General features: G+C 38.4%; 1 protein-coding gene across 1 annotated transcript; it reads right to left on the minus strand.

Annotated features, from left to right (window-relative positions):
* Window positions 1–687: 687 nt before the first annotated feature.
* Window positions 688–4,390, minus strand: MGP (matrix Gla protein). Its single transcript, XM_006888478.1, has 4 exons — window positions 4,330–4,390; window positions 2,899–2,931; window positions 1,238–1,313; window positions 688–829 (listed from the first exon to the last, which is right to left on the minus strand). The coding sequence occupies exons 1-4, from the start codon at window positions 4,388–4,390 to the stop codon at window positions 688–690; spliced, it is 312 nt and encodes a 103-aa protein (XP_006888540.1).
* Between the last annotated feature and the right edge of the window lie 7,298 nt (window positions 4,391–11,688).

An 11,688-nucleotide genomic window follows, 5' to 3' on the forward strand; every position in this document is an offset into this window, starting at 1 on the left:
TCTCTACCCATTCGTTTGTTGATGGGCATTTAGGTTGTTTCCAACTCCTTGCTATTGTAAACAAAGCCGCAATAAACATGGGTATGCATATATCTACTTGAAGAGTTCATATTGTGGCAATTTAATTCATGATTGCATTCAGGTGTAGATAACAAGATGGCTACAGATTCTGGTAGGAATTTCGAAGCCATTTGATGTTTAAAGGTCGAGAAATGTTATGATTCTTTGTCTCTGAGGCTTAAAATTTTGGAAAACATACATGAGGAAGAAATTCTCCTATGATCTCAAGGTGGTGAGGCCTGGAGCAATGCTGGCTGTTTGTCTGTGAAAGTGAATGCCTGTAAGGTTCCTTCCTCCACTCTTGTAATCAACACAAGTTTCTATACTGGGTTAGCTAGGTTGTGATTAGATCCCAGAATTTTCCAAAAAGAAAGTAGACTCACAAAATGAAAGTATCCAATCAGAACTTTATTATGTCATAATTACACATTTTAACCATCTTCTGCCCTTTAACTACACTGTATTTTCCTTAAATGGCAAACACTCTAGGTGCCGGGATGGAGTCAGATAAGAGAACACGTAAGGAACAAGCGATGTATGTATGGTTTCAAAGACTTCAGTGATGCTACGGCAAAGGAGTATAAAACCAGGCACAAGGCTGCGGGACAATGGAGACACCCTCCCTTCTCATTTGCCTCCTCTGCGCTGCCTAAAATAGCGATTATAGGCAGCATTGTAGCCATAAACCATGGCATAGCGTTCACAGAGCTTGTAGTCATCACAGGCTTCCCGGTTAATCTCATGCGCAGGCTTGGTTTGTTCTCGGATCCTAGGAAGCAGAGAGAGAAGCCATATTTGAAAAATGTAATGAGAGAGGACAGATGAGAAATAGCAAAAGAAAAGAAAAATGAAAAAAAAAATTGATGATAGCTGTTCCTCCCACAGTCAAAACAAAACAACAAAACCCCCAAAACCTCAAGAGATATTCCGAGAACAAAGGTAGAACAGATTTCTAGGTTGCTTTTGCGCGTGTGTGTGTGTGTGTGTGTGTGTGTGTGTGTGTGTGTGTTTAAATTTTAAGTGAAAACAGTAGTTTGCTTTCTGCTTTCCTCTCTTGTCTGGTCTTTCACAAAAAGGTCTTCTAAAAGTTCAGTTGTTTGCAGATTCTTGGATGTTGGTATCCAATTTCAAATAGTAAAAGGAAACACTTGTTTCACCACCCAATTCTGTTACCCACCTCTCCTGGGCCTTGGCTCTCCATCTCTGCTGCGGAGACATAAAGCTGTTAGCGTTCCTCCTGTTTAAGAAGGGATCTTCAAACAGAAAACAGATAGGCAGTTTTAGAGAAACAAAACTGAAATCATTTTCATTAATATTCTCTGACAGGAATATATTTGAAGATTCATTTATTTATTTACATCATTTATGCACATATTTCATAGACCTTTAATTTTCTGAGAAAATTAAAGTTAAGGGGATGAGTAAGATTTCATAAATTCTTGGATCAAAAGAAATCAATAGCCCTTACATGTGGCTTAGAGATTCTTCATATGGGTCACAGTATTTAAGGTCTCTTGTTTTTCTTTCAGGCAATCAATTTGTTCTCCTTAAATTTGGTATGTCTACTAATATTCGTTTACTCCCCTTGAGGAGAAAGCCTGTCTGTCCCTAGAATTTGTAAAGCATAACTTTAGATTACTAGTAGGTGAACAGTTTAAACATTATATAAAAAAGATGTGTATATTAAAAATGAGAGTGATATGTTATGTGGGTCTTTACTAAGTCTTTAAAAGTCCAGTATTGCCATGGGAAAGTCTGCTGTTAGGGACCTCTCCAAAGTACTGAAGAGCAATGGTGTCTCTCTGGAGACTAATGTGCGTCTGATAGAGGCCATGGTCTTTGCAATCATTTGTTATGCATCACAGAGTTGGACAATGATCAAGGAGGATAGAAGGAGAAGAATTGATGCATTTGAGCTGTGGTGCTGGAGAAGAGTATTGAGAATACCATGGACTGCTAGGAAAACAAACAGATTCATCCTGGAAAGGGTTAAACCGGGTGGCTCCTTGGAGGCAAGGATTCTGGGGCTCCGTCTAACATGCTTTGGACATGTTGTGAGGAGAGACTGGTCCTTGGAGAAGGACCTCATGCTTGGGAGGGTGGAGGGACAGCGCAGGAGAGGAAGGCCCTCTATGAGGTGGATTGATTCAGTGACTGGGATAATCGGGATGGGAGTGTCAGAGACAGTGCGATTGGCACAAGACAGAGCAGAGTTTAGGGCTGTTGTATATAGGGTCGCTATGAGTCGCAAGCGACTCAACGGTACATAACAACAACAACAACAACTCAATAATATTTGATGTGATGCTGATGGTTGTGGTCTACTAAGAGATCTGGGGGCACAGTTATTAAAACATTTGACTACAAACCAAAATGTTGGTAATTTGAATCTGCTGGCCTCTCCTCTGGAGAAAAGTAAGGCAATCCACTTTGGTAAAGATGGACAGCCTTGGAAAGCCTATAGAATTATTCTACTCTGTCCTGCAGAGTTTCTATGAGCCAGAACGGCAGAAGATTTTTCCTTTTTGAGGTCTACTAGCTGATTTAGCTTCCAATACTGTGTTTTGCCATTTGCCATTACTCTGTGTTTTCCATCTGTGTGGCCGATGTGCTGCCAACTTAGAATTTCCAAAAGAGTTTCTGTATATGGAATACAGTGTAAATGTCAAATTACGTGTTATAGAGCTTAAACAATTACTCATTGGTTATTTTTATAGTCATATAATTTTAAAATTTACTTTCCCCCCTTCTCCTCATTTTTATATATCTTATCATTTTGTCTGTATAAGAGATTCTCCAGTATGTGGGATTAAATACAGAAGAAAAGTATTCACTTACTAATTTCGTAGGATTCCATGCTTTCATGAGATTCTGTAATTGAAAGAGAAAAAAAAAGACTAATTTTATTCTTGTATATCACATGCCACTTTAAATACAGGGAAAAAAGAGTAAAAAAGACATGAATACTTTTAACAGAGTTATTATTGCCAATGTCAGGATTTATATTGCTTTTTTTCACTTTGTCCTTATTAGGGAAGGTCTCTGCACTTCAGTTTACTGATGTGAAAGAAATCAGAGGCCAGATTTGGCTAATATTTCCCAAGAGCTATGAGTTTTTCAGACAAGTGGGATGGGAAAGGGAAGGTGATTTAACTGGTGCAGAAATGTCTTCAGAAAATGTTACTTCATTTTTTGGGGGGAGTATGCTGTTGTCAGAAAGCAAGGTTCAGGAAAATATAGGCAGATTGAGAAAACAGCCAGGTTTCCCAGGCAGGCTGGATGGTTGCTCAGCTGTGCTTCACCAGAACAAGTTTCTAAGAGGTCCACAAGGCTCTTAAAGCCCTGTGTTAAACTGGCAGCCGCAGAAACCACTGGCTCCAGCTGAGCAGCTCACACTGGGCATGATGTCAGCTAGGAGAGTGAACTGAGACCATGTCAAAGCACGTGTTTTCTTCATTTCGTCATTCTGCTGAGGCCGCTTCGCTTGAGAAGTTAAAAAATGAGGTGAAGAAACCACGCCTTTGGATACAGAAAGTTTCTGAACGATTTTCAAAGTGAGACCTCTAGGACTTATTTTTGTTAATATACTTTCTATTTAAAAACAAAGTATTTAAATTGTTGGGACATAAGGCTGAATAACTTAAAGAGTTTTGCTTTAAATTTTCTTTTATAAGTTTGAACAGACAGCTATTTAGCAACCTCTGAAAAATCAGCAAAATTTACCTCTTGGTAATAGAAGCCATACGATCTATTTTTCTCTGAAAATTTTAAAGTATAGGAACTGACCTTCAAATTAACTCATTCAACAAACAGTAAATTCATGATGAGATTTCTGTCCCTAAAGAGGCTATTCTTAATACTTCACACAAACAAACCAAACCAAACTGATTTTCTTAGTGGTAACAGATTCAACCCGTACCTTAAAACCAACTGATGCCAAAGTCAAAACAAACATCCCTAAAAACGAGACTGTAGAAGTTGTGAATTTGGTCATCCTTCTGAAATATCTAAGTTCCAGGTGTGCATTCATTCAGCTCAAGTGACTTACCATTGAAAGAACTTGCCTTCTTAATTTTATACAAGTGTCTAGATATTTAGGATATAAAAAAGGCTTGATGGGAATTTTAGAGTCTGTGGAAACTGAGAACTGTTAATGATACTTGAAAATAATAGTGAAAAAAAAAGAGAGAAAGGAGGAGGAAATAACAGTAAATTGAAGTTAGAAGTAGTAAAGAAAATGCAAGAACGGGAAGGGGTACAGTTTCTCACCATAACACAAAATTGCCACCGCCAGGGTGGCCACGATGGTGAGCAGAAGCAGGCTCTTCATGGTCTCTGTGGCTCTTGTCATGTGGGTCCTCTCACTGTCATCAGCCGGGGGAGAGAGGCTTCTCTGGCTGCTCAGCTGTGGAGTTTTTATAAGAAGTAGAGCAGCTGGGAGGGGAGGAACCAGTGGGAGGGGGCCGGAGAAGGTGGGGACTGGTTGGCACTGAGTTAGCACTGGGACTTTTCCCAAACACTCATTCCTTCCAGATACTATCTTCTCTGGGTGGGCAGTTCTCCCTTGCTCCTGGACGTGCTCTCTGCTGCAGCAGGACGCTGTGCTGGTACAGAAGTTGTGGCCACCTTAGGTTGGAGGCCAGACTTGGGCAAAGGTTCACAGAGATGGGAGTTGCCACAAACACGTTTGCCTTTTTGATTCTGTTTCTGCTCTGCCCTCCTGGCGCTGACTGCAGGCCTTTCAGGTCTGGTCTATGGACAGAGCTGTAGTGTTTTACTGGTTCTCGTGATTGGTGGATGACAAGTTCTCGGGAAGAAAGGACACTTCACCTTTCTTTCAGTGCTGGTTAAAACGTAAACCTATATTCCCAGTAGGGAATCAATCAATATTAGACAGTCAGACAACCTACCGAGTGGTAGGCACCTTTTCCCTTTACACCCCTGAAGGTACAGAAGTTCAATGACCCCCCCCCAAGAATTTTGCTTTCTCAAGTGACTCCGCTGTAATTTGTTCTGTGAAGAGACCCCGTCCAAATGCCCTTTTAGGCAGGCTATCCCTGATCTAAAGTACAGCCAAGATAAGTGGGCATTAGGCTCTTATTTTCCAAATATATTGTCTTGCTAATGAACTAAATCAACAGACGTCCAGTTAAGAGGCAGATGAATGTGCTAGGTGTTCTGGGGGACCTAGAGACTAATAGGATATATCCCTAAGGAGGCAAAGAATAGCTACTTATCATTCACTTTACTCTTTAGCTGTAATGAATGCTCAAACACAATCTTTCCCAAACACACACTGCTACTGTAACTTCAGTACCCAAAGGGCTACTTTAATTCCTAGGGGGGGAAACATTTTCTTTCTTTTATTTTAATGAAAGTTTGCAGAGACTTTGTATTTCCGTTAATACACTGTTGCACACTTTCCTCCCTATCCACCCCTTCTCATAGTTTGCTCTTCTCCTTGAAGGCAAAAGAAAAAACTTCTTTCATTGTTATACAGTCCTTCCCCACTCCCAATCCACTTTACTATGCATCGGGACTCTTGTCATGAAAATAATACCTAATCATATATTCCTTTTAAACAGTTCTCTCTCTCATCTGTTTCAATGCAGTACACATTATTTATCCCCGCTTTTCTTAAGTTCCCCCAATCCTGATGTCAGTCTTATTTTACAACAGTGGTAATATGTAGTATTTGTCCTTTTGGGTGTGGAGATATTTCAGTCAGCATAATGTCCTCTAGAGTCATCCATTTTGTGTAATATTGCATGAGTTCCTTGTTTTTCAATGCAGCATAGTATTCCATTGTGTGAATATACCACAGCTGCTCTATCCATTCGTTTGTTGATGGGCACTTGGGACGTCTCCAACTCTATGCTACTGTGAACAAAGCTGCAATAAACATAGATATGAATATATCTGCTTGGGTGGAAGTTATGATTTTTTTAGGGTATATTCCCAGTAATGGAATTGCTGGGTCAAATGGTATTTCTATTTGCAACTTTTTGAGAAAGTACCATACTGCCTTCCATAGTGGTTGCACCATTTTACATTCCCACCAACAGTGAATAAGGGTTCCAGTTTCTTGACAACCTCACCAGCATTTGTTGCTTGCTGCTGTGTTGAATTTTGCTATTCTTACCAGGGTGAGATGATATCTCATAGTTGTTTTGAAAGGGGAGTATTTTCATTTGATAATCCTATAGGGAGAAATTGTCTCACCTGTCTCTTAGTCAATTAAAAAAATCTTTTCCATCGGTTGCTCAGTCTCTTTTTTGGATTTGCCAAACTCTCCTATACAAACATATTGACTCAAGTCTCAGAGTAGCAGATTATGGAAGAGTTTATGCCTCAAAGCTGATAGCCCTGGGCCTACTTGTTGCTATTGAGTTTGAATCCGTAGTTTACAGAGCAGAACTGCTCCCCAGGACTTTCTCAGCTGTAATTTTTATGGAACCAGATGACGAGGTCTTTTTTCTACAGTGCCTCTGGGTGCAAATGTAAACTATAGAGCAGGAAAAATGTTCAGTGGGTATATTTTTTAATGCTGTTTGATTTAGATCAAAGAGCAATGATGAGCAAATAGGTTGGGCTAATGCTTCATGCTTCCTGTTTAATTGGAGTGAAGTTTCTCTCCTGCATCTAACTGTCCTCACCCCACCCCCCTGGTATTTTTTCTTATTTTATTTTTATTAATTTTAATGAAAATGTACAGAGACTTTGGATTTCCATTCATTCATTGTTACACTTTCCTCCCTGCCCTCCGCCCCCGCCCCAGTTCACTCTTCTTTTTGAAAGTAAAAGAAAAACTCCTTCATTGGTATACAATCCCCCGCACCCCCCTACCCCCACCCCAAGTATACTCCACTCTGCAACTTTTATTCCAGACTCTTATGATAATCATAATGCCCTATAATATACTGCTTTTAAACTGTTCTCTCCCTCATCTGTTTCAATGCAGTATACATAATTTATCCAGTTTTTCTCATTCTTACCCCAACCCTAATATCAGTCCCATTTTACAGCAGTGGCACCATATAATATTTGTCCTTTTGCGATTGAGATATTTCACTCAGCATAATGTCCTCCAGAGTCACCCATTTTGAATAATATTGTATGAGTTCCTTGTTTTTCAATGCAGCGTAGTCTTCCATTATGTGACTATACCACAGCTTCTCTATCCATTTATTTGTTGATGGGCATTTAGGTTGTTTCCAACTCCTTGCTATTATGAACAAAGCCGCAATAAACATGGGTGTGCATATATCTGCTTGGATGTCAGTTATGGTCTCTTTGGGGTTTATTCCCAGTAGTGGAATTGCTGGGTCAAATCGTATCTCTATTTGCAACTTTTTGAGAAAGCACCACACTGCTTTCAACAGGGGTTGCACCATTTTACACTCCCACCAACCATGAATAAGGGTTTCAGTCTCTCCACAACCTCGCCAGCATTTGTTGCTTGCTGTTCTGTTAAATTTTGCTATTTTGACTGGGGTGAGATGATATCTCATAGTTGTTTTAATTTGCATCTCTCTTAGAGCTAGGGATTTTGAACATTTCTTCATGTGCTTGTTGACCATCTGAATATCTTCTTTGGTGAAGTGTCTGTTCATATCCTGTGCCCATTTTTTGGCTGGATTATTTACCTTTATCTTACTGTGGTACTCAAGAATTTTATAAATTCTAGATGTAAGTCCCTTATCTGACATGTCATTATCAAATACTTTTTCCCAGTCTGTGGCTTCCCTTTTTACCCTGTTGGAGGAGTTTTTGGATGTGTGTAGGGATTTGATTCTTAGAAGAGTTTCAGTTGTTTTATGAAAATTTTCAGCAGAATCTTGCTTGCATGTGATATTAGTGTTATTGTTCAATAATTTCTGCACTCTGATGGGCCACCTTTGTTTGGAATGGGAATAAGTATGGGTCTCTTCCACTCAGTTGGTCAGGTGATTGTCCTTCAGTTTTCTAGGCACAACTTGGTGAGCACATCCAGGGCTGTGCCTGTTGAAATATATCAATTGGTATGCCATCAATTCCTGGAACCTTATTATTGCCTATTCATTCAGAGGAGCTTGAACTTCCTCCTTCATCACCACAGGTTCTTGATCATATGTTGTTTCATGACATTCTTCTTTGTCAGTCAATTGTTTTTATAAAGCCTATTATATTAAAAATTTGACTTACATAACATGATTCATAGTAATAAATGGAGGATTTTGAAGCACTGCCTCACACACTTTGGGCGTGTGTCCAGGGGGAACTGGTCCTTTGAGAAGGATGTCATTCTCAGAAGAGTGGAGGGACAGTGCAGGAGGAGAAGAGCCAGGATAAGATAGATTGATACAGTAACTGGAGACATGAGATTGGGTGTGTCAGAGCAGTAAGACTGGCTCAGGACAAGGCAGGACTCAGAGCTGCTGTACATAGGGTCGTGATGGGTTGCAGGCAATTTGATGGCATATAACAACAACAACAACAGCAACTGTGCTATATGAATAAAAACATATCACATTAAAACTGATATTACATTAAAGATGTTTTACTAGACATGAAAGTATTTATTTCTTGACTTTCAGGCAAAGAAATGCATACTGTGTGCTAACACAAACATTTGACTGACATTAAATATGAACCATACTGTTTCTACCACGTAAGTACAAATTCAGCTTGAAGATAGATTTACAAGTGAACTTGTTCTTAGTCTCAATACTGCCTGCAATCTAGAAAATGAGTTCTAAAAATACCAATGCAATCCATATTTTTCTCATATTAAGAAACATATTTTTCATAGTAAAATCTTCAAGAAGTCCACATAAGGAGGATAATGTAAGATCACCCATGATCAATTCAGTCATCACAATTTCCACCCACAAGATTGGTGGTTATTCTCTTTAAATCACAACTTGTATTTAATCTGATCATCTGTGTCCTTTTTCTGAAGGTATGTCATCTAGGTTATTTCACTGACAATAAATTATGTAAAGCACAAAACTAAGTTTGCTATACTGTATGGTTTAGGGAAAAAGCTATCCATAAATAAACATTTAATAAGTACTCAGTCACCGAGCCACTATTGACATGATTAAAAAGTATATTTATAGTTAATCCTATAAATGAGGAGGTTATTACCCTCTACCTCAGCTCCAAACTTGAAGATAATTCTGGTTTTACCAGCTTTAACACTGTGTGCTATAATGTATATGGACTCGGTCTTTCTCAGCCAGGTTCAAAGTATTTCCTGTATGCATAAATTTGAATGGTACCTCCACTTTCAGTCTTCTGGCATCATGCTTTTTTTATTTTTAAGTGTTCTAAATCCTGGTGGCCTTGTGGCAAGGAACTGCAACTACAATCCCAGAGGCGCACGGTTCGAACCCACCAGATGCTCTGCCGGGGAAGGAGGAACAATCCCTTCCTGTACCAGTCAGATTTGATTTGACGGTACACGCACACAAAAAAATAATAATAATAAAAAAGTAAATTTAAAAAAAAGTATTCTAAATTCAAACTTGAATATCTTACACTTTCTGAACTTAAGGTTTACCTTATTTCACAAAGTGTTTCTTCTTACTTCTATTGAATTCCCTAATCTCTATAGCATTTTGTTGGGGTTTCCCCTCCATACTTTTTTTGTACTTGTTTTTTAAATTGGTTTGCTTACAAAGTTTGTGTATATTGTTTTTCAAATTATTCTTTGTTCACGTTGCATTTCATACAATCATTGCCATGCATTATGTTTTATAAAATGAATCACTATTGGACCTTGCCAATTATGACCCTGTCTTTTTACCTGGATCTTTCCCATTTCCTTTCCCTCCTCCCTCCATCCACCAACTGTGGAACCCACTCATCCTCACCTCTGTGCTCCCACCCCATTCCCCTTTGAGCTCCTACACATGTTTTACTAGTTATCTTTCTATTTTTACAATAATGGTCTTATACAGTATTTGTCATTATTAGACTGAGTTAGTTCACCCAGCATAACGCTCTCTAGCTTTTCCCAAGTTATGAAGTATTTTTCAAATTTGTTAGTCCAAACAATAAATGTTGGAGAGAATGTGGAGAGATTGGAACTCTCATAAACTGTTGGTGGGATTGTAAAATGGTTCAACCACTCTGGAAGGCTGTTTGGTGTTTCCTCAAAAAGTTGGACATAGTGACTCTGTATGACCCACCCATTCCACTAATAAGAATATACCCCAAGGAAATTAGAACTAATACACAAATGGAGATTTGTACACCAAACAGCCCAAATGTCCAATCACAACCAAATGGATTGAAAGATTGTGGTACATTCACATAATAAAATACTACACAGCACTCAGAAGCAACGATTTTGAAAAATACTACCTAATTTAGAAGAGGCAACATTTTGGTTTTTAATCATCTTTTTGTATGGATCTGTTTCTCAGTGATCCATAGCTTTCTACTTTTATCTATCTATCCATGGTTTCTCCTAAGTGAAATGCTAGTTAATATTCATACAAAACCATTAACATGTATGAGAACCCACAGTGCTCCTTTCTCTCTTCTCCATTACACTTTTAGTCAGTATCTTTTAAGAAGAGGACTTGCACTAACTTATGAAATAGGATTAGGGACATTGTGTTGAAAAAGGCCAAGGCTGACTACCCAAGAGATTGGAGGAAAGAAAAGTATGAAAGAGCCTCATATGTGTGATTTTCCTTTGAGGTAGTTGTAGGATACAATTTATTAAAAATTATAGACAGGAAAAGATAAAAAGAGTTGCTTTGCTTAGGAACAAGAATATTTGAGGAGGTTATAAACCATTGTTTTAGAATTGTCAGGGAATATTGAAATTGTAAGGAGCTCTGGTGGAACAGTTCGTCGTGTCCTGCATTGCTAGACAAAAGGTCATATGTGGTTTGAATCCAACAGCTGTTCTGAGGGAGGGAGATGGGTAGTCTCCTTCTATTAAGACTCACAGCCTCCGAAACTTGATGGAGGGTCACTGAGTGTTGGAATCAACTCAATATCACTAACTTTGAATTTTGAAATTTTTTTTAGCTATTGAAATTGTTGTCAGTTAATTTTAAGTTATAGTTTCTGTTTTGGAAAATTGTAGAGATTAAACCACATGAAGCTGTAAGTTACATTTGGATTTTATATAACTGTAAAAGATATTTCTATTATTTTCCATACTAACTAAAAAGAAATGTAATTTAAAATACATGTGTTATAGGGGTGAGTTTTCCAGACAACAGTCAATAAAGATATAAAGACAGTGAAATGACTGCCACTGATTCAGATTGTAGAGGAATATCCTTAAGTGAGATAACTCTACTAGATAATCCATTCAACAGAAATCACAGAGTAATACCATATATCCTATTCCACCTAAATACAGAAGAAACAAACCTAAACAGAAGCATAATAATCATGCCTTTTGGATGAGAAACAGTCTCGTAGTTTCTACTTTTTATTCATTCAGCAGGATCCCTGGGTGGTACAGTTAGCAGCATGTTTAGTTTAACAGAAATGTAGATTAGAGTCCACCAAGAGATACCTCAGAAGAAAGGCCTGGCAGCCTTTTTCCCAACAATTTTTTTTTGTTTTTTTTCAAACAATTAACCATAGAAAACTTTGCAAAGCTTAATTGTACTCTAA

This window comes from Elephantulus edwardii, unplaced genomic scaffold (genome assembly GCF_000299155.1).
Source record: "Elephantulus edwardii isolate Elephantulus edwardi_28Jun2011 unplaced genomic scaffold, EleEdw1.0 scaffold00067, whole genome shotgun sequence".
NCBI classification, from domain to species: Eukaryota; Metazoa; Chordata; class Mammalia; order Macroscelidea; family Macroscelididae; genus Elephantulus; species Elephantulus edwardii.